This window comes from Dendrobium catenatum, unplaced genomic scaffold (assembly GCF_001605985.2).
Source record: "Dendrobium catenatum unplaced genomic scaffold, ASM160598v2 fragScaff_scaffold_390, whole genome shotgun sequence".
Classification (NCBI taxonomy): Eukaryota; Viridiplantae; Streptophyta; class Magnoliopsida; order Asparagales; family Orchidaceae; genus Dendrobium; species Dendrobium catenatum.
In genome coordinates this window covers 7,205,109-7,229,971 of record NW_021318852.1, presented here as the reverse complement: position 1 = coordinate 7,229,971, position 24,863 = coordinate 7,205,109, and the positions used below count along the sequence as shown (strand labels likewise).

General features: G+C 34.4%; 1 protein-coding gene across 13 annotated transcripts in view; it reads right to left on the bottom strand.

The window, feature by feature from the left end:
* The window catches only part of LOC110103712, a 146,202-nt gene that overhangs the window by 56,365 nt on the left and 64,974 nt on the right, over positions 1 to 24,863 (bottom strand). For all 13 annotated transcript variants that reach the window (XR_003700450.1, XR_003700451.1, XR_003700452.1 and 10 more), the window contains exon 9: positions 21,496 to 21,558. Coding sequence is in view for 6 of the 13 variants with exons in the window: in XM_028694061.1 (XP_028549894.1) it covers positions 21,496 to 21,558 (63 nt within the window). In the remaining 7 variants the exon portion in view is untranslated. The remainder of the gene's footprint in view (positions 1 to 21,495; positions 21,559 to 24,863) is intronic.

The window sequence follows — 24,863 nt, the reverse complement described above, 5'->3', positions numbered from 1 at the left end:
TTTTAATTAAAAAAGACTTAATTACTCTTATATTTAACACCATCAACTCTACCATTAAATGGAAGTGCTAAAAAAGTCTCATTTGAAGGAGTTAAGGGAACAAACTGGTCTTTCAAAATAGTTGGAGACTATCTTAGTCCCTCACAAAGAATTGAGGGACAATTTTTGTCACGACCCGGCCCGGCTAGCCTGATAATAACGGGGCAGGAACAGTCCATAAATAACACCTACTTATATAAAAGAGCCACTAATAACATTAAACTCAATTAATCCAAACTGTTTCTTCTCACACAACTACTAAAATATCAAACCACAATGACATAAACTTCAATAACTGTTCATACATAGGTACATACTACTGAACTTAAACTTCAAACACAATAAAAATGTAAAACCCGAAAACAACGTTCATGGGTCGTCGAACGTTTTTCGACGCGTCGCAACGAGACTTAAATGAAATTTTCGAAGTTAACAAAATCCTAGGCAAAATTCTACGCAAAATTCTGATTGTTTTGATATATAGGACTTTTAATTAATTATGTGTTTATTGAAAATTATAAAATTCAGAAGTTTGGAAATACCAGTTTTACCCCTATGTGAATAAAAGCCCAAAAATTTTTAGGTGAGGGAAAAATGGACTTTTGGCAATCCCATTCTCTCTAATTAGGCCTAACCGAACACTCCTCCCTATCCCATTCACGCAAATCGACTGAAACCGAGCAGGACAGGCGGACGAGTGCGGCAAGGGCTTCAACGGGCTCCTCTCCGGCGGCTTTCTTCCGGTGAGAAAATTAGTCCAAATTGAAGAGGGCGACGAAAGGAGTCTTCAGATATGATTATTTTAAAACAAATCTTTCAAGATCTCAAGATTTATGGAAAAGAATTTTCTACGCTTTTATAGATTTTCCAAGTTTTCTTTAAGGAATAAATAAGGAATGTTTAGAGGAACATTTTAACGGTAAAATTGAAGAAATTAGAGGAATTTTTGGAGAAAGAAAAATTAAGGTTTTTTAAAGCGAAAATTTGGATTTTTTATGAAAATTTTGTTTTTATAATTTCCATAATTATTTTAATCCAAAAATTATAATTATAATTATAATTATATGTTAAGGTTTAATTTTGGAGCAATATTGTTTTGAAATTGAATATTTATAATTTTTCAAAAATTTAGATTTAATTAAATTCGAAAATTTAAGTTTATTTAATTAAAAATTTATTAAGTATCGTAAAGAATAGTTAAGGGGAAAACAACGGGTTTAGCATTAGACTTAGAATCAATCTTAAGCCTTAACGAAAATTGAATTATGTGACACGTCTCTTTTGTAAATTTTCTTATGTTGTGATCGGTAAAGTGTAAGGTGAAAGAACTTTATCGAAGCGACATACCGTGCTTAAGAGAGGTAGATGTTCATACCTCATTTAAATTTATAAGTGCTTAAATTTTTTTTTGCTTAAAATGAAATTTTATGCAATTATTTTACTGTTAAATGTTTTATATTAAATGATTGAAAGAATATCCTACAATTTCATGTTTCTATTTTACGCATTATTTGAAAAGCATTTAAAGCATATGAAGAACACTTAAGCATAAAAATTTATGAAACTTATGAAAGACAAATTGAGCATAATTGAAATTTATAAATTGAATAACAATTTCATGTGCATGTTGATCCAGAAGTGCCAAAATGGTAATGGTAAAATAGCTTACAAATGCCAAATGGTAATGGGATTCTACGGAGCCAAATGGTAAAGAAAATGGTCAAAAATTTGACTGTGTACCTAATTAGTACGAACATTGGTACTTTCGGGATGTGTGTATACATTTAACATGAGCATAATTGCATTTGAATTGCATATGAAAATGATAAAAGGAAAGAAAAAAAGGAAGAATGACAAAAAGCAAAAATGAAAGTAAGAATGGAAATTCAAATGCTATGATTTCCAAAATGATATGAAATGATTTCAATTATAAAAGTTTTTGTTATATACATCTTATGAAATTAATTGAGTTATGAATTACCTGCTGAGCGAATAAACTCATCCTACGTTTGAAATATTTTTTTCAGAAGATAAGTGATGGCTGCACCACGACCGTACACATATCGTCGTAGAGGACATCAGGAGGAAAGGTTCTCTTTTATGTTTTCTGATGAGTTTGAGTCTTTATTTCTGTCCCTGTATAGTTTGTGAGTTTGAGTTTGTACCTGCGTATGAACAGTGATTTGGAGTTTATGTTTTGTGGTTTGATGTTTTAGTAGTTGTGTGAGAAGAAAAAATTTGGAACACTTTTATTTGATGTTGTTTAGAGTCTCTTTCATTTAATGTTGGATGAGGTTTATGTACTGATATTAAAGTCTTTAATGAAATTGTTTATGTTTAATTGTGCTCTTCCGTACGACCGACTGTTCCCGCCCCGTTTTTATCGGGCTAGTAGGGCCGGGTCGTGACAAGAGTGGTATCAGAGCAAATGTTTAATAATGATCAATGAAAAAGCCTATAGGATGATTGATTGAGTCTTAGAATGCGTAGGAAGTGTAACTTTATAAATTATTTTGCCTTATGATTGATATGTTTTGTCTTAGGAATATGGATCCTGAGCAGAATGCCGCTGATGGCATTAATATGGAGAAAGGGAGGGAGCTACCAGAAGTAGCAGAACCTTAGAGCAACAACACTATGGAGTCATTCGCTCAGATGACGAAAGCGATGACTCAGATGATTAAGACCTCCAAAACTCAGAGCTGTGGCAGTGGAAGTGGAAGTCGACCTATGGATAAGAACCTGAAACTATTTCAGGGTATGAAGCCTCCGCTGTTTTCAGGTGGCAGACCTATAGAGGCTGACAATTGGTTGATGCGGATTGAGAAAATACTGGAGGACATGTCTTGCCCAAAGGATAGGAGAGTGACATTGGTTGCTTATGCCTTTGATGGCGAGGCTGAAAGGTGGTGAAGGATAGTGGAGGAATCAGTTAGAAGAAACATTTGGAGGAAGATCAAGCAGCCAAGTCACTTGGGTGGAATTTATAAATGTATTCAGAGGTTGGTATGTGTCTATGTCAGCCAGAAGACAGATTCAGGACAAGTTCAACAGATTGATTCAGAGAGACCGATCTATTTCTCAGTATGAGGCAGAGTTCACGATGTTGTCCAGGTATGCCCCACACCTGATACCCGATGCTGGAGAGAAATGCCACCGCTTTCTGAATGGATTAAAGGATGTGATAAGGCAGCCTCTTGTACCTTCTGGAATTGAGGATTATCCCACTTTGGTGGAAAGAGCTAGAAGAATCGAGATGGACATGCAAGCAACTCAGAAGAGGAGGGATTTTCAGAAAAGGAAGAAGGAGGGTAGGTCAAAGCCTTCCTAGGCTGCCCAGTCTTCTCATTCAGGGGTTTCTACTTCTAATAAGCCCAGATCCAGGAACTCTGATAGCAGTGCTTCAACTGCTACTTTATATAATAAGTGTGGGAGAATGCATAGGGAGAGTGCCTCTCAGACACTAATACTTGTTACTGGTGCCATCAGCCTGGACATATGATGAAATCTTGTCCTCTTTTGGGATAGAGATCTGCTTCAGATATGAGGTCAGGCAACAATACTCGGAGGACAGCTGGTAGACCAAGAGCTATGGAGTTTACTGCTTCTGTGCCTTCTCAAGATTAGACTCATCAGAATATTTAACCTCGAGTCTATGGATTGTCCCAGCAAGAAGCTAAGGGGTCTTCTGATGTGATTACAGTTACGTAATTTAATTAATTGCAATGATTTTTTTATGAATATGAATGAACAATGAATAAAAATGAAATAAATAATTAATGAATGACATGTTTTGTAAATGAATGTTGTACTTATTTATGATTAGGGACAATCCTTATGTGCGATAAACCTGTTAGAATTTTGTTTGATACTAGAGCATCACACTCCTTTATTTCAGAAGAGTTTGTTAGATCTGCAAGTTAGATTTCTACAGTTATGATTAAATTACTGTCAGTTTTGATGCCTAATGTAAATCATATGGAAGCTAAGCAGAGATGTCAAGTGGATTTGAGAATTTGTGATAAGAGCTTCAAAGCGAATTTGATTGTTTTACCTCTATCTAAGTTTGATGCAATCTTAGGCATAGATTGATTATCTTGTAATTTCGTGACTATAAATTATAACAAAAAGGAGGTTAAGTTTTGTATGTCACGAGAGAAGAAGTTCAAATTTCAAGGGATAAAGGAGTAACTATAGTGATTGTGTCATCCTTGAAGGCTTTTCAGATGTTAAAAAAAAAGGATATGAAGGCTTCTTGGCCTATGTTAAGGAGGAGATGAAAGAAGAAAGAGAGCTGAAGGGCATCCCAATTGTTCAGGAATTCCCATAAGTGTTTTCAGATGATTTACCTGGCTTACCTCCAAGTAGAGAAATAGATTTCTCTATTGATTTAGTGGCAGAAGCTGAACCTGTTGCTAAGGCTACTTACAGAATGACAATTAAGAGTTTAAGGAGTTGAAAGAGCAACTGTAAGAGTTGCTTGAGAAGGGTTTCATCAGCATAGTACCTCCCCTTAGGGTGTTATTGTACTATTTATAAATAAAAAGGATGGAAACCTAAGACTCTGTATAGATTACAAAGAGCTGAACAAGTTGACAGTGAAGAATAAATATCCTCTTCCAAGGATAGATGATTTGTTTGATCAGTTTGAATGTGCTTCAGTATTTCTCAAGATTGATTTGAGATCAGGGTATCACCAGCTCAGGATTAGAGAGGAAGACATTGCAAACATCGATTAAAAAAGCGGTCGAGGCATCCGAACAGAGGCGCGACTCAGTTCGAGGCACTAACCTGGCGCATTGAGGCTTAAGCCTCAATGTATTTGACGAGGCGTACAATTTTTTTCAGCGAGGTGTACACGTTGAGGCGTAACGCCTCGAGGCAGCATGAGGCGACGCCTCATTAGGATTCGACGGAGCTCACAACGAAGAACAAATTCCTTATTTTTCGAGCCAATATCACTTGGTACCGAGCGGAACATGCTCGGTACTGAGCCAGTACCGCTCAGTACCGAGCATGTACCACTCGGTACCGAGCCAGTACCGCCCGGTACGAGCGGTACATACTCGGTACCGCTCGGTATTTTTCCATACAAACAACTTACAAACTTTAAATACAAGCAGAATTTCAAAATTACTCTTATAATAAAATTTTGTTTCGGGGGCACTGCCCCCGAAAACTGCTGGTCGAACCCCGCCAGTGGGCAGCGCCCCCTTGGACCCCCCGGCAGACCGGTATATTGTTGTATTCATGTTATTTTATTATTGGTAGTACAAATAATTGTTAAAACAAATCTTCAAATTCATAGTTGACATAATATTTTGTTAGTTTTTGTTATTATTTATAATTTTAAATTAATTTATTTTAATCGTTTTGAGGCTTACGCCTCGCTTAGAAAAAACGCCTCAATTCTCAATTTCGCCTTTTAAAACATTGATTGCAAAGACTACTTTCAGTACCAGATACGGGCATTATGAGTTTGTAGTGATGCCCTTTGGTTTGGCGAATGCCCCTGCAGTATTTATGGACCTCATGAATAGAATCTTGAAGCCATTTATGAATCTATTCGTGATAGTATTCATAGATGACATACTGGTATACTCCCAAAATGAGGAACTGCATGTAAATCACTTAAGGATTGGGTTAAATGCATTGAAGGGAAATGAACTCTATGCTAAGTTCTTCAAATATGAATTTTGGCTGAAGAGTGAAATTTTTGTGGCATGAAATCACTGATGGGAAGAAAGCTGTGGATCAGTATAAGGTGCAAGCGATAGTAGACTAGCCAAGACTAGCTACAATGACTGAGGTTAGGAGCTTTTTAGGATTAGCAGGCTACAACAAGAGATTTGTTGAGGGGTTTTCTCAAATATCTATGCCACTATATAAATTGACTCAGAAAGCAGTGAAGTTTGACTGGACAGCTCAGTGTGAAGAAGCTTTTCAGAGGTTAAAGCAGTGTTTAATTACTACTCCAGTGCTGACTATACCATCAGGATTAGATGTGTTTCAGCTTTACAGTGATGCCTCACATAAAGGGTTGGGTTGTGTACTGATGCAGAATGGAAGAGTCATTGCCTATGCTTCTAAACAATTGAAAATCATGAAAGGAATTACCCAACTCACGATCTGGAGTTAGCTGCAGTAATTTCTGCCTTGAAGATCTGGAGGCATTACTTGTACAGAGTTCAGTGTGAAGTTTTTACGAACCACCAGAATTTGAAGTATATCTTCACCCAGAAGGAACAGTATCTAAGGCAGAGGAGATGGCTAGAACTTATTAAAAATTATGAGTTAGACATTCAGTATCATCCTGGCAAAGCAAATGTGGTTGTGATGCTTTAAGCAGAAAGAATTCAGGTAATGAAAATTGGAGATTACAGAGCAGCAGGAATTGATAAGGGATTTGGAGAAGTTAGAGATTTCAATTGTTCAACCCAATGATGCAGAAATTATAAGGTTGAATCAAACTACTATTATATCAACCTTTCCAGAAAGGGTACTAGAAGCTATGTCACATGATGCAAACTTTAAGAAGATACTGGATTTGGTCAGTGTGGAACACATTGAAGATTTTAAGCTTTATGATGAAGGATTGCTTCGTTATAAGGGCAGATTGTGCATACCATATGTGGATGACTTAAGAAAAGAAATCCTTCAAAAAGCTCACTACTCCAGTTAAACCATTCATCCAGGAAGTAATAAGATGTATCAGGATTTAAAGAAGGTGTTTTAGTAGCCAGGAATGAAGAGAAGTGTGGCAGAAACAGTATCCAAATATATTTCATGTCAGATGGTTAAGGCTGAAAATCAGAAGCCAGCAGGATTTTTACAGCCTTTACCCATACCAGGGTGGAAATGGGAAGACATTGCTATGGATTTTATGGTTGGTTTACCCAGATCCAGAAGAGGATGTGATGCTTTATGGGTAATCATTAATAAGTTGACTAAGTCTGCACACTTTATACCTATCAAACAGTCTAATCCAGTTGCAAAATTGGCAAGCATGTATGTTGATCAGATTGTCAGATTACATGGGGTACCTAAGAATATAGTGTCAGATTGGAATGGAAGATTCACTTCTAGATTTTGGAAGAAGGTTCAGGAAGCTTTGGGTACCAGACTTACCTTTAGTACAGCTTTCCATCCTCAGATAGATGATCAGTCAGAAAGAACCATTCAAACCTTAGAAGATTTGCTCAGGTTATGTGTTCTGGATATTTGTGGTAAGTGGGAGGCATATGTACCTTTAATTGAGTTTGCCTATAACAACAACTTCTAAGCAAGTATTGATATGACTTCTTATGAGACTTTATATGGGAGAAGGTGTAGGACACCTTTAAGCTGAGCTGAGATAGGAGAAAGGAAGATTATTGGTGCTGATCTAATTGATGATGCTACAGAAAAGATCAGGTAGATCAAAGATAGATTGAGGGCAGTGCAAGACAGACAAAAGAAATACTATGATGCTAAACATCGACCAGATGAGTTTGATGTGGGAAAGTTTGTGTTCCTTAAGGTCAGTCCGATAAAGGGAGTGAAGAGATTTGGCAAAGCAGGAAAGTTGAGTCCAAGATTTGTAGGTCCATTTAAGATTTCAGAAAAGATTGAAAATGTGGCTTATAGGTTAATTCTACCAGCACATATGAGTGGAATGCATAATGTATTTCATATTTTCTCTTTAAGGAAATATATTTTAGATGAGGCTCAGAGGATTAATATTGGAGTGGTAAATATTTAATCAGATTTAACATTTATTAATGAACCAGAGAAAATTCTTGACTATGAAGTTAAGCAGTTGAGGAGCAAAACGATCCCTTATGTCAAGGTGCTTTGGAAGCATAGTTCAGAGAAGGATGCAACCTAGGAGAAAGAGTCAGAAATGAGGGAGAACCACCCTCATTTGTTTGGCTAAGGTATGGCTTTATTGATTAGTTTTTCTTTTAAATTTCGAGGACGAAACTTTTATTAGGAGGGTAGAATTGTAAAACCCGAAAACAACGTTCATGGGTCGTCGCACGTTTTTCGACGCATCAAGACGAGACTTAAATGAAAATTTTAAAGTTAATAGAATTTAACAAAAATAATTTTAAAAACCCCTACGCAAAATTCTGATCGTTTTGATATATATGACTTTTAATTAATTATGTGTATATTGGAAATTATAAAATTCAGAAGTTTGGAAATACCAGTTTTACCCCTATGCGAATAGAAGCCCAAAAATTTTCAGGTGAGGGTAAAATGGACTTTTGGCAATCCCATTCTCTCTTATTAGGCCTAACCGAACACTCCTCCCTATCCCATTCAGGCAAATCGGCCGAAACCGAGCGGGACGGGCGGACGAGTACGGAAAGGGCTTGGACGGGCTCCTCTCTGGCAGCTTTCTTCGGGCGAGAAAATTTGTCCAAAATGAAGAGGATGACGAAAGGAGTCTTCAGATATGATTATTTTAAAACAAATCTTTATAGATCTCAAGATTTATGAAAAAGAATTTTCTAAGGTTTTATAGATTTTTGTTTTTCTTCTGAATTTTCTTTAAGGAATAAATAAGGAATGTTTAGATGAACATTTTAACGGTAAAATTGAAGAAATTAGAGAAATTTTTGGAGAAAGAAAAATTAAGACTTTTTGTTAAAAATCTAATTACTACTAAGTGCTTTTAGGAAAAATGTTTCTAAGGTCCTTAGGAATGATCTTAAAGCGAAAATTTGAATTTTTGACGAAAATTTTGTTTTTATAATTTCCATAATTATTTTAATCCAAAATTTTAAATTATAATTATAATTATATGTTAAGAATTAATTTTGGAGCAATATTATTATGAAATTGAAGATTTATAATTTTCCAAAAATTTAGATTTAATTAAATCTGAAAATTTAAGTTTATTTAATTAAAAATTTATTAAGTATCATAAAGAATAGTTAAGGGGAAAACAACGGGTTTAGCATTAGACTTAGAATCAATCTTAAGCCTTCATGAAGATTGAATTATGTGACACGTCTCTTTTATAAATTTTCTTAGGTTGTGATCGTTAAAGTGTAAGGTGAAAGAACTTTGTCGAAGCGACATACCGTGCTTAAGAGAGGTAGATGTTCATACCTCAATTAAATTTATAAGTGCTTAAAATTTTTTTATGCTTAAAATGAAATTTTATGCAATTATTTTACTGTTAAATGTTTTATATTAAATGATTGAAAGAATATCCTACAATTTTATGTTTCTATTTTATATATTATTTGAAAAGCATTTAAAGCATATGAAGAATACTTAAGCATAAAAATTTATGAAGCTTATGAAAGACAAATTGAGCATAATTGAAAGATTTAAATTGAATAACAATTTAATGTGCATGTTGATCCGGAAGTGCCAAAATGGTAAAGGTAAAGAGGCTTACAAAAGACAAATGGTGAAGAGGTTCTACGGAGCCAAATGGTAAAGGAAATGGTCAAAAATTGGCTGTGTACTTGATCAGTACGAACACTGGTACTTCCGGGACGGGTGTATACATTTAACATGAGCATAATTGCATTGCATATGAAAATGATAAAAGGAAAGAAAAAAAAGAAAGAATGAAAGAAAGCAAAAAAGAGAGTAAGAATGGAAATTCAAATGCTATGATTTGCAAAATGATATGAAATGATTCCAATTATAAAAGTTTTTGTTATATGCATCTTATGAAATTAATTGAGTTATGAATTATCTGTTGAGCGAGCAAGCTCATCCTACGTTTGAAATATTTTTTTTTTCAGGAGATAAGTGATGGTTGCACGACGACCGTAAACATATCGTCGTAGAAGACCTCAGGAGGAAAGGTTCTCTTTTATGTTTTTTTGTTGAGTTTGAGTCTTTATTTGTCTGTGTAGTTTGTGAGTTTGAGTTTGTACCTGTGTATGAACAGTGATTTGGAGTTTATGTAATTTGTGGTTTGATGTTTTAGTAGTTGTGTGAAAAGAAAAAATTTGGAACACTTTTATTTGATGTTGTTTAGTAGCTTTTTCATTTAATGTTGGATGATGTTTATGTATTGATATTAAAATCTTTAATGAAACTATTTATGTTTAATTGTGCTCTTCCGTACGACCGACATTTCCCGTCCCGTTTTTATAGGGCTAGCCGGGCCGGGTCGTGACAAAAAAAATACAAAAAGAATATTTCTTCTAGAGGTCATGTGTACAATCATCGTGCAGCCATCACTTCTTAACAATTTCTCTTGAAAAACATTTCCAAATGTAGGACGAGCTTACTCGCTCAGCAGGCAGTTCATGTCTTTAGATAAAAATTTACATAAAACCAAAATAAAGAAGATTTTTGTATGAAAATATGAAAGGATTGTCAAACTTGCATAATTTCGTATCAGTACATATAAGAAACATTTTTTCATAACTTTTTCTTAATATAAAACCTTTCATTTATCTTTTTCTTTTCTTAAACATCAATTCTCATACTTTGAAAAAAAACATAAGGAAATCAATATAATGCATAATGTCTTTAATATCGCCCGTCTCGGATCTGCTCATAATTTTGTATTGATCAGGTACACAGTCAAATTTTGACCATTTCCTTTATCATCTGCTCTATGAGCCTCCTTTACCATTGGCTCTACGAGTCTCCTTTACCATTTGACTCATTCGAGTCTCTTTACTATTTTGGACACTATGCATGTGCATGCACATTCTTTTATTATACTTTTTTTCATTCATATGTGTATTGAAAAATAAATGTGAAAATCAAAAATTCATTTGTTCAAAACATAAAAATATTTAATCTACTGAAAGCTCATTAATTTCATGAAATAAAAGACTTAAATGTACATATTGTCAAAAATGTTGTATAACATTAAACTTTTCAAACATTTATATTGAATGATAGAACGAAGCATAATTATGAAATTTTTACTAAAAACATGAATATCTACCTCAACCCAAGTACAAAACATCTTCAAAAAATTATTTTGACACAGCTTATCACTTTAACAACCACAACCTAAAATGATAACAAAAGAGACGGGTCATAATTTAATAATTTAATTCATATGTCTAAACCCTTCGTTTTCCCCTTAATTATTCTTTACGACACTTAATGAATTTTAAATTAAATAAACCTTAATTTTTGGATTTAATTAAATATTAAAATTTGGAAAATCACAAATCTTCAATTTTATCAAAATATTGCTCCAAAATTAATCCTTAACATATATTTATAATTATATTATTAATTTTTGGATTAAATTATTTATACAATTATAAAAATAAAATTTTTATTAAAAATTCAAATTCATGTTTTAAAAACATTCAGGGGGGGGGGGGGGGGGCAGTTTACTCATATTAGAGAAATTAGGTTTTGCAAATGACCCTCTTGCCCTTACTTAATCTATTTCAGCATTAATACTTATGAGGGGTAAAGTTGGCATTTATGGGACTAAATCAATTTTAATTTCTAAAATACACATAATTTAATATAAGTTATATATATCAAAACGATCAGAATTTTGCGTAAGATTTTATAAAATTATTTCCATCAAATTCCATTAACTTCAAAAATTTCACTTGTCTCATCGCGATGCGTCGAAAAGCGTGCGACGACCTACGAAAGTCATTTTCGGGTTTTACAATTCTCCCCTTCTAATAGAAATTTAGTCCTCGAAATTTAAAAGAAAAAAAAAATATTAAATAGTAAAGTCATACCTTAGTCAAAATAAATGAGGGTGATTCTCCCTCATTTCTGACTCCTCCCAAGTGGCATTCTTCTCTGAACTGTGCTTCCAAAGCACCTTAACATAAGGAATCGCTCTGCTCCTCAACTGCTTAACATCACAGTCAAGGATTTTCTCTGGTTCATTTACAAATGTTAAATCCGGTTGAATATCTACCACTTCAGCATTAATCCTTTGAGCTTCATCTGAAATATATTTCCTTAAAAAGAAAATATAAAACACATCATGCACTCCACTTATGTGTGCTGGTAGAATCAACCTATAGGCCACCTTTCCAATCCTTTCTGAATCTCAAAAGGACCTACATATCTTGGACTCAGCTTTCCCACTTTGTCAAATCTCTTCACTCCCTTTATTAGACTGACTTTGAGGAATACAAACTCTCCAACATCAAACTCAACTGGTCGGTGTTTGACATCATAGTATTTCTTCTGTCTATCCTGCATTGCCCTCAATCTATATCAGATCAACCTGATCTTTTCTGTAGCATCATCAACCATATCAGCACCAATAATCTTCCTTTCCCTGTCTCAGCCCAACTTAAAGGTGTCCTACACCTTATCCCATACAAAGCTTCATAAGGAGCCATACCGATACTTGCTTGGAAGCTATAGGCAAATTCAATCAAAGGTACATATGTCTCTCACTTAAAACCAAAATCCAAAACACATAACCTAAGTAAATCTTCTAAGGTCTGAATAGTTATTTCTGACTGCCCATCTATGTGATGGTGAAAAGCTGTACTAAAAATAATCCTGGTACACATAACTTCTTAAACCTTCTTCCACAATCTGGAAGTGAATCTTCCATCCCGATCTGACACTATAGACTTAGGTACCCCATGTAATCTAACAATCTGATCAACATACAAGCTACCAATTTCTCAACTGTATCAGACTATTTGATAGGTAAGAAGTATACAAACTTAGTCAACCTATCAATGATCACCCATAAAGCATCACATCCTCTTGTAGATCTGGGTAAATCAATCACAAAATCTATAGCAATGTCTTCCCATTTCCACTCATGTATAGGTAAGAGCTGTAGAAATCCTCCTGGTTTCTGATGTTCAATCTTAACCATCTGACATGAAGTACATTTGGATACTGTTTCTGCCACACTTCTCTTCATTCCTGGCCACTAAAATACCTCTTTTAAATCCTGATACATTTTGTTATTGCCTGGATGAATGATGTAACTGGAGTAGTGAGTTTCTTGAAGTATTTCTTTTATTAAGTCATCCACATCTAGTATACACAATCTGTCCTTATAACAAAGTAATCCTTCATCATCAAGCTCAAAGTCTTCAGTGCGTCCCACACTGACCAAATCCAGTATCTTCTTAAAATCTGCATCATGTGGCAAAGCTTCTCATACCCTTTCTGGAAAAGTTGACTGGATAATAGTCTGATTTAATCTCATAATTTCTGCATCATTGGGCTGAACCATTGAAATCTCTAACTTCTCCAATTCTCTAATCAATTCCTGCGGTTGTGTAATCATACAGTTTGCACTACCAAAATTCTTCCTACTCAAAGCATCTGCAACCACATTTGCTTTGCCCGAGTGATACTGAATGTCCAACTCATAATCCTTAATGAGTTATACACATCTCCTCTGCCTTAAATTCAGTTCCTTCTGGGTGAAGATATACTTCAAACTCTGATGGTCAGTAAAAACTTCGCACCGAACTCCGTATAAGTAATGCCTCCAGATCTTCAAGGCAAAAACTATAGCAGCGAACTCCAGATCGTGGGTTGGGTAGTTCCTTTCATGAGTCTTCAATTGCCTAGAAGCATAAGAAATGACTCTTCCATTCTGCATCAGTACACAACCCAACCCTTTATGTGAGGCATCACTGTAAAGATGAAATCCATTTGATCCTGAAGGGATAGTCAACACTGGCGTAGTTATCAAACACTGTTTTAATCTCTGAAAAGCTTCCTCACACTGAGCTGTCCAATCAAACTTTACTATTTTCTTAGTCAATCTGGATAGTGGCATAGCTATCTATGAAAACCCCTCAACAAACCTTTTGTAGTAGCCTGTCAATCCCAAAAATCTCCTAACCTCAGTCACTGTAACTAGTCTTGGCCAGTTTGCTATTGCTTACACCTTATGCTGATCCACAGATTTCTTCCCATCAGCGATCACATGCTCCAAAAATTTCACTCTTCAGCCAAAATTCGCACTTGGAAAATTTAGCATACAGTTCATTTCCATTTACTGCATTTAACACAATCCTTAAGGGATTTGCATACATTTTCTCATTTGGGGAGTATACAAGTATATCTATAAATACTATCACGAATAGATCTATAAATGACTTAAAGATTCTATTCATGAGGTCCATAAATACTATAGGAGCATTCGTCAAACCAAAGGACATCACTACAAACTCATAATGCCCGTATATAGTACTGAAAGCAATCTTTGCAATGACTTCCTCTCTAATATCGAGCTGATGATACCTTGACCTCAAATCAAGCTTGGAAAACACTGAAGCACCTTCCAACTGATCAAACAAATCATCTATCCTTGCAAGATGATACTTATTCTTCACTGTCAACTTGTTCAGCTCTCTGTAATCTATACAGAGCCTTAGGCTTCCATCATTATTTTTCACAAACAGAACAGGAGCACCCCAAGGTGAGGTACTAGGCTTGATGAAACCCTTCTCAAGCGACTCTTGCAGTTGCTCCTTCAACTCCTTAAGCTCTTGAATTGCCATTCTGTAAGGAGCTTTAGCAACAAGTTCAGCTCCTATCACTAACTCAATAGAGAAATCTATTTCTCTACTCGGAGGTAAGTCAGGTAAATCATCTGAAAATACTTCTGAAAATTTTCGAACAATTGGGATGTCCTTCAGCACTCTTTATTCTCCTCCTTAACATAGGCCAAGAAACCTTCATAACCTTTCTTTAACATTTGAAAAGCATTCAAGGATGACACAATCACAGCAGTTACCCCTTTATCACCTTGAAATTTAAATTTCTCCTCTCCTAGCATACAAAACTTAACATCCTTTTTGTTATAATCTATAGTCACGAAATGACAAGATAACCAATCCATGCCTAGGATTGCATCAAACTCAAATAGAGATAACACAATTAGATCCGCCTTAAAGCTCATATCACAAATCCTCAAATCCACTTAACATTTATGTTTAGCTTTCATATGATATCCATTAGGCATTAGAACTGATAGAGACTTAATCATAACTGTAGGAAGCAAATTTGCAGATCTAACAAATTCTTCTGAAATAAAGGAGTGTGACGCTCTAGTATCAAACATGATTCTAACAGGTCTATCGAATATAAGGATTGTCCCTAATCATAAAGAGCTGCAAAATTCAATTATAAAAACATGTCATTCATCATTTCATATCTTTTCATTGCTCATTCATAAAAAAATTTTATTTATTGCAATTACTTAAACTACGCACCTGTAACCACATCAAGAGACCCCTTAGCTTCTTGCTGGGACAATCCATATAGACTCGAGGCTAAACATTCCGACGAGTTTGACATTGAGAAGACACAAAAGCTGTAGACTCTACAGCTCTTGGTCTACCAGCTGTCCTCTGAGTATTGTTGCTTGACCTGACCTCTGTAGCAGATCTCTGACCCAAAAGAGGGCAAGACTTCGCCATATGTCTAGGCCGATGACACAAAAAACAAGTATTAGTGCCTGAGAGGCACTCTCCCACACTTGGTGCATAAAGTAGCAGTTAAAGCACTGCTGTCAGAGTTGCTGGATCTGGGCTTCTTCCAAGTAGGAACCCCTGACTGAGAAGACTGAGCAACCTGGGAGAGCTTTGACCTGCCCTCCATCTTTTTTTTCTGAAAATCCCTCCTCTTCTGAGTTGTCTGCATGTCCATCTCAATCGTTCTGGCTCTTTCTACCAAAACAGAGTAATCTTCTATCCCAAAAGGAATGAATGGATGTCTTATCATGTCCTTTAACATATTCAGGAAGCGGTGGCATTTCTCTTCAGCATCAGATATCATGTGTGGGGCATATTTGGACAACATCGTGAACTCTGCCTCACACTGAGAAACAGATCAGTTTTCCTGAACCAATCTGTTGAAGTTGTTCTGCATCTGTCTCCTGGCTGATATAGGCACATACCAACCTCTGAATACATTTACAAACTCCTCCCAAGTAACTTGGCTGCTTAGTCTTCCTCCAAGGTCACTTGCAACTGACTCCACCACCACCTTTCAGCCTCTCCATCAAAAGCATAAGCAGCCAGTGTCACCTTCCTATTCTCTGGGCAAGACATGCCCTCCAGTATCTTCTCGATCCGCATCAGCCAATCCTCAGCCTCTATAGTTCCGCCACTTGAAAATAATGGAGGCTTCATATCCTGAAATAGTTTCATGTTCTGAGCCACAGGTCGACTTCCACTTCCACTGTCACTGCTCTGAGTTTGGGAAGTCTTTGTCATCTGAGTCATTGCTTCCATCATCTGGGCAAATGACTCCATAGTGTTGTTATTACTATTCCTCTAGGGTTCTACTACTTCTGGTAGCTCCCTTCCTTCCTCCACATTAATGCCATCAGTGACATTCTGCTCAGGATCAATATTCTTGAGATAAAACATATCAATCATAAGGAAAAATAATTCATAATTTTACACTACATAAATATTTTACGACTGATTCAATCATCCTATAGGCTCTTTCATTCATCATTACTAAACCTTTGCTCTGATACCACTTTTGTCATGACCCGTCCTGACTAGCCTGATAATAACAGGGTGGGAATAGTCGGTTGTACGGATAACACATATAAAACATAAACAATTTCATTTAAAACTTTAATGTCAGTATATAAACATCATCTAATTATATGAAAGAACCACTAATAACATCAAGCTCAATTGTTCCAAACTATTTCTTCTCACACAACTACTAAAACATCAAACCACAATTACATAAAGTTCAATAACTATTCATACACGGGTACATAGTATTGAACTCAAACTATAACTCAAAAGATAATACAAAAAGAACCTTTCTTCCTGAGGTCCCCTACGATGATGTGTACGGTCGTCGTGTAGTCATCACTTCTTAATATTTTCTATTGAAAAACATTTCTAAATGTAGAATGAGCTTACTCGCATAGCAGGTAGTTCATGTCTTTAGATAAAAATTTATATAAAACCAAAATAAAGCACTTTTTCGTATGAAAACATGAAAGGATTATCAAACTTGCATAATTTCGTATCAGTACATATAAAAAATATTTTTTCATAACTTTTCCTCAATGTAAAACCTTTCATTTATCTTTTTCTTTTCCTAAACATTAATTCTCATACTTTGAAAAAAAACATTTTTTCATAACTTTTCCTCATGCACATTCTTTTGTTATACTTTCTTTCATTCATATGGGTATTGAAAAACAAATGTTAAAATCAAAAATTCATTTGTTCAAAGCATAAAAACATTTAATCTACTGAAAGCTCATTAATTTCATGAAATAAAAGACTTGAATGTACATATTGCCAAAAATGTCGTATAACATGAAATTTTTCAACCATTTGTATTGAATAATATAACGAAGCATAATTATGAAATTTTTACTAAAAATATGAATACCTACCTCAAACCAAGTACGAAACTTTTTTAAAAAGTCATTTTGACACAGCTTATCACTTTAACGATCATAATCTAAAATGATAACAAAAGAGACGTGTCACAATTTAATAATCTAATTCATATGTCTAAACCCTTCGTTTTCCCCTTAATTATTCTTTACGACACTTAATGAATTTTAAATTAAATAAACATTAATTTTTGGATTTAATTAAATCTTAAATTTTAAAAAATCACAAATCTTCAATTTCATCAAAATATTGCTCCAAAATTAATCCTTAACATATATTTATAATTATATTATTAATTTTCGGATTAAATTAATTATATAATTATAAAAACAAAATTTTCATTAAAAATTCAAATTCATATTTTAAAAACATTCCTAATGTCCTTAGGAATAATTTTTGTAAAAATATATTTAAGGAATTAAAAATTTTGTGAAAACCCTAAATTTCTGATTTTCAAAATTTCCTCCTAAAACCTTCATTTCTATTGTTAAAAAGCTGTCCTAATCCTTCTTTATTCATTTCTTAAAGAAAATTTGGAAGAAAATGAGAATTTGGAAAAACCCTAGAAATTTCTTTTCCAAAATACTTGAGATTGTCACGACCCAGCCCGGTAAACTCGCAAGTGCGAGGCATGAATAGAGGTCGGACGGGAAAATAGACAAGTTAACAAAGCATATCATTAAATCCTCCAAAAAGAAAATTAACATCTTTACTACAAGAATGAAAGAGCCACTAAAGTAATTCCAAGTAAGATTTTTCTATTTCATTTACCTTTCAAAAGAGATGATTACATAAAAGTTCTTCCAATAGAATGGATTCCAAATCACAATTAACCCTCTCAAAAATCTATACATACCATCATCTATCAACAAAAATAACAAAACATCAAAAGAACCTGCCGCCCGTCGTCTCCCTACGACGGTAAGTGCGCGGTGGTTGGTCTTCCATTTATCCTTTCCTAGATCCTCCTGAAAAGTGTTTCCACAACGAGGGTGAGTCTAATACTCAATAGGTGAGAATGAAAATTCAAATAAACTTAGAATCAAGAGAGAAAAACTATAACATGCTTTGGGAATTTTAGCAAAAGAATCATCAATCATATAACAAGTTGTGCTCAAAGAAAAGCATACATTTACCTCAACTTTCAAATGTTTAAACCTTCCATAACCTTTCCTTTCTTCCTTTTTAAAACATCATGCCTCAAGTGATAATCTCAAATGCATATAACATGTGTATGAAACATTCATAACAGTTTAATATATAAATAGTTTAATATATATATAACTATAACACCCGTCTCAGAAGTATCACTTGTACTGATCAGGTACATATAATTTGGTCATTTCCTTTTCCATTGGTTCATAAGAACCATCCTTTTCCATAGCTCATAAGAGCTTCCTTTTCCATGGCTCATAAGAGCCTCCTTTTTCATGTAATACTCCCGCGTCAACATGCACATACATTTATTACTTATATAACTATAAGAGATGCTTTTATGTAAATCATTCTTAAACTAACCACTTGTTTGTTTCCTTAGAAAACTACATGCTTGATATGCTTATGTGTGCTTTTGCAAGTAAGAGGAAAGACATGTATAGCATAAAAAGAGAAATGAGCATGTGATTCATTCATAAATCGTACATTTGCATAAAAAAAGACCCATTACATTTGCTTCAAGTGTCTTTAAACTTACAAGGGAACATGAGCCATGAAAGTTTTGTGATAAGCTTAAATGAATTGGTAATTTCTATGTAATTGCAATGAAAGAAAAGTTGTCTAACATTTATAAGAAAATCCATTTCACCTACCTCAATCCGTGCACTCCTTTCTTTGACCGATCAACTCTTTCCCTCCACATGATTTATATCTAAAAGAAACATTTAAAAAAAGCATAAGTGACTAATCCCTACACAATAAACTAAATCTTAATTCTAAAGTAATGAAAGAATCCTTTCTATGTTTTGTTTAAGTTCCAAATCAAACCCTTCCCATATTTCATGAAATCTCTCAACACATTTTCTCTCATTAAAAGTTTAGGCCAAATCCATAGATTCTAAGTATACAACACCCTTCCCTACCTTCAAAACATAATTAAAATAAATTCAATTTTCGGAATTAAATAAATAAAAAATTAGAAAATATAGTTTTTCAAGCAAAACACATGTATTTGCTTCTAAAATCCTCCCAACAACCTATGAAAACCATGGGGATCAAAAATATCATGATTGGGGAAAAATCCTAAATCCCTAAACTCAAAATTTTGCTTAAACCTTACAATGTCTTCCCATAAAAACTTCCCCATACCCTTAGAAATATCTTTTGTGAAGGCATTTCCAAGGAAGATCAATTTTAAGTAAAACCCTAATTTTCAAAATTCATATTTTGATTAAAAAAATACACATTAGGGTTTAAAAATATCCTCCTAACCTTTCCTAAACCTTTCTCAAAAGAATCTCAAAGAAAACTTAAGTTTTCTCAAAACCCTAGTTTTCATTTCTTAGGGAAAACTAAAGGAAAAAAGGAGGAAACTCATGCAAAACTCATACCTTAGTCTTCCCTTAGTCTCCCCTACAATTTCCCCTAAGATTGGTCGCCGGAAACCTCCACCGGAGCTGCCCGATCCCTCTCCCGTCGCCTCTACCCGTGCGCTCCCCTCCCTCGTCCGCTCGGTTTGGGCAAAAAGGGCGAATGAGGGGAAGAGTGGGGTGTTAGGTTTGCCTAATAGGGAGTAATAGGAAAGGCCTAAAGACCTAATTGCCCTCACTTAAGTAGATTTGGCTTAAGAAAGGCTTAGGGGTAGTTTGGGCATTAATGACCTTCTAAAAATTATAATCTCCAAAATACTTAAAATACGATATAGGTTCTATACATCAAAATGATCAGAATTTTACGCTCTATTTTCTAAAATTATTCTCGTCGAAAACCGACAACCTCGAATTTTTCACTTAAAACTCGTCGAGGCGCTTTGAAAAGCGTGCGAGGTCTAAAACGACATTTTGCGGGTTTTACAGAGATCTAGAGAGATTCGTTTTGAAACAATTGTACCTTAAGGTTCCCCTCGTCGTCCTATTCGATAAGCACTAATTTCTTCGCCGAAAAATTGTCGCTGAAGTACACGTCGCCGAAGCCCCGCCGCACGTTCTGTCCGCCCCTTGTTCGTTCCTTCTCTCAGTTTGGCCAAATGAAATAAGAAGGGGGCCGGTTTACTCATATTAGAGAAATTAGGTTTTGCAATTGATCCCCTTGCCCTTACTTAATCTATTTCGACATTAATACCTATGAGGGATAAAGTTGGTATTTATGGGACTAAATCAATTTTAATTTCTATAATACACATAATTTAATATAAGTTCTGTATATAAATCGATCAGAATTTTTCGTTGGATTTTATAAAATTATTTCCATCAAATTCTGTTAACTTCAAAAATTTCACTTAAGTCTCATCGCGACGCGTCGAAAAACGTGCGACGACCTACGAACGTCATTTTCGGGTTTTACAATTTTGATCCTTATCTCTTATTTTTTTTTATATTTAAACATTTAAATAATATATTTGTTTAAATAAATATTTGTTTTAAATGCTCATCAATTTGCTCATAAAAATTTCATAGCTCTTGCATGCCGTATTTTGCCTAGTTTTGTGCGTGCAAAATTTTGACTTTTGTCGATCGAAAACCCTAGCCAATATGATTGTAGATCTTTGTTGTTTCAATTGTCTCAAACACGTCGATGTTGTTCATCTCATGAATGAATGTCGTTTTGATGATTTTGACTTGTTGATGCCTTTTAAACAAAATATGTCTCGCTGTTTGCTAGATTCTTCATCGTGATTAGTCGGGTCTACCCCGAAACAACCATTGAAGTCAGCATTGAATAAAAAGCAAAAAAAAATCATAGATAATGTGAAACACTTTGATCTCAAGGAAAAATATAATATACCAACTATGGATGAGAAAAGCTTAAAATTCCTCCAAGCATGTTTTATTATGCGGGTATGCATCTGTGCATACCCATCCATGATAACCCAAAATATTAAATAACAGCATTGAAGAAGCAATTAAAAGTCAACAAAAGCATTTATAATTTGCAAGTTTAGATTGTACATTAACATAGCCAACAATCCATTACTCACTTCAAGTGCAGCAGAATCTTTGGGCGATTTACTGAGGGTCTCTTGAAACTGTCGAACTGTTTCCTGAAATGAATAGCAGAGTTTACTATAATGTCTGATGGTGCAGTCCTAGGATAAAACAAACATTATAGGAACATGTCGGAGTCATAATAGTAACGCAAACATAAAAGCAAAATCTAGACACAGATCTGATGTTACTTGATGTGGATGGCCAGGAACGTAGCAAGATGATTTTCAATATCAAGATATAAATACGAAGTTATAATACTCAAATTTCAATCAAATGTAAGCATGAACATTTCCCGAAATTATTCACTATTTTATCACTCACATGGAAAATGTCAACCTTATTTTCATTAAATTTTAATTTCTATTTTGATCCATTTCATATATATAAGTATATCCAAAATATGTTTTCATTAAATGAATTTTATTATATCAACATTTTCTATGTTCATTTAATAGCTGCTAAACCTATCTAACATTTCATTAAATGAATTTTATTATAGCAGAATCTTATTTGCCACTAGCAAAATTTTGTTTTCCACTTAAACATGCATGCAGGGGCTGATCTGTAATCCTACGGCTGGAATTAAGGGAATAGGTTAGTGGGATACGCATTAGTATATTATATGAAGATACAAGATAAGTAAAAAAAAAAAGTATTTCCATCATCCCATTTCTTCCCCACCCGCCATCCTCTCTGGAATTCAAAGCAGCGGTCGTGTGAGCTGATGCCGTGAGGGCTGTTGGCTGGGAAATGTTGCTGCATGCTGCTGGAATATTCAGAATTAAAAAATGGCAAAAATCGGGAAAGGAATCAATCAAGGGCTGTAGGGTTTGTTGAATTCAGTATTTGCTGGACATAATGCAGCTGAATTCAGCAAGGAAACAAAGACTGTAGTTGCGTAAGGACTGCTGAATTTAGGAAATAGGGAAGTAAGGACTGCTGCTACTAGTTGCTAAAAAATTCAGAACAACAAGGAAAAACAATGGGATGTTTGCTGAATTTTGTGAGAGGGCTGTAGTTGTTACAGAAAACAGTAAAGAAGAGGAAAAAAAAATATAGTAGAGGAGTTTTGGAAGAGAGGTAGGGATAGTATTGAATGAGAAGTTTGGTGGAAGTGATATACAAAACAAAAAGAAATCGGGCTATTTTAGGTGAACAAATTTATCCGATTATTCTAGAAAAAGATGTGAGATACCCAAATGATGCCATAGGAAATATTTAAAATTTCATATAATTGCAAATTCGTACTTGTTATATTTATGATAGCAATTATTTCAATTTATACTAGTTTATCAATGTATAAATTGTCGATTCATTAAATATGGATTACAATAACATATTTTATGATTGTTAACAAAAATGAATGGTATTTGAAAAGGTAAAATAACTCATAAATAGGGGATAAACCTGCACAAGTAAAGATGAAAGACCTGACGAGGTAAGCCTATACTCTCGAAATTTTAAAAGTTGAGAATTTGGATCGAGCCTTGAATGAGAAAACAACTTCAATTCTAAAAGTTGAGAATTAGAATCCAATCTTGAATTAGAAAGCTGGAAATGTGCGAAAGTCTATATTCATCATATGAGTTGTATAAAGATATTGAACAATAAACAATAAAGAAAGTGATGTTATGTATTTCTTATGACCAATATAGAATTTACATGGGTTTTAAATCAATTGTTAAAATGTTGTTATTATTTTTTATATGTTGCTTGCGTATTACATTAAGCTATATCTCATTAACAGTGGTTGTACTACAGGGAGGGGGAAGAAGCCAGTGGGGTAATAATCAGGATAGTTGACTACTCTTTTGTGTACATACAATTTTTTGATGTATCTGAGTAAGAGCTGTGTAAACTTTTGGATATGTAAGTATATTTTAAAATTTTTAATAAAGCTTTGTATTTCAATTGAAATGTGCATTTTATTTGAGATATATTACATATGCTTCATGTTATGAAGTATAAAACTTGATATGTTATAATATGTTAGGATACTCTGAATAGACTACCTCTTATCCCCTGATTTAGATATAGGCTTTTAGAATAGGTGTTAGTAAAGGAGGTCGATTCAGATTCTTCTTCTCCGTTATACTTTGGATTGACTCGAGCGAGGACAAAAATGGGGTGTGACAAAAGTTTTAATCAAGCAATAATTAAGCAACATAACACCATAAAAATGCGGGCCTTTCAATTCCCTAGGAAAGTGGATCTTTCTAACATTCTTCTCTTGCTCGAATGCATGAAAGAAGCCAAAGACACTCCTCTATTGCTTGATTCGGTCTTTAGGTTTTTGTTGTCTCCTTAAAAAGCAAGGGATATTTGGGCTACGACCTAAAAGTTTAAGGATATTTAACTACCACTTGAGATGGGTTAGGAACATTTGGTGTTTCCTAAAAGTTCAAAAGGCATTTGCCACCTATTGAAAAGTTTTAAAAGGCATTCTGGTAACCAACTAGGAGTAGAATTTGCCTGTTTTGGTAAAGACAAAACTCAAAAGATACTAAGGATAAGAGTATTTTGGCTACTACTTAAACATTAATAATATTTGGGATAAGATAACCTATTTTGGTTAGATAAAAACCTTAATATTTAGGTAGACTAAAAGGTATTTCAAGACCAAAAAAAGTCTTAAAATTTTGGATAGATCTATTAATATTCATTTTGGGAAAAACTATAAAAGACTTAGCTAGGAGGGACCTTGGAAGATTTGAATTCTACCTAGATTTGCAAGTCGCTAAGAAGACTCCTATTTAGGGATGTCTAAAGTTAGCTGATACTAAAAAAAATAGAAATGACTTTCTTTTGGAGAAAGAGAAGATTAACTTTCTTTTGAAGAAAGATGATTGATTTGGAATTAAGACCAAGCTTTTAGTAATCTAGCCCCAGTCAACAACTAGATGAAAGGAACATTTCTATTTGGGAGAAACATTCATTCATTAATATGATTGAAATTTGAATACAATTAGTTGTAATATTTTTAAGTAATGTTTATTGATAGGTAACATAGGATGTTCCCCATTACAATCAATTAGCATGTAAGACCCTCCTTGATAAGCTTTTTCTACCACAAAGGAGCCTTCCCATGTGGGCTCGAATTTGTCACTTATTTTACGGTGAGTTAGAATCGGTCTACGAAGAACTAGGATTAAGTCATCGACCTTCAAAGTCCTAGGATGGATCAATTTGTCATAAAGTTGAGTCATACGGGTTTGGTACAACTCGAGGTTCTGTTGAGCTTAAAAACACTTCTCATCTAAACCATCAAGTTCTTTCAATCTCAGTTGAGCATTTTGTTCACTTGTAATTTTATTATTTATTTCAATTTTGAGGGATAGAAGTTGTACCTCAAAAGGGA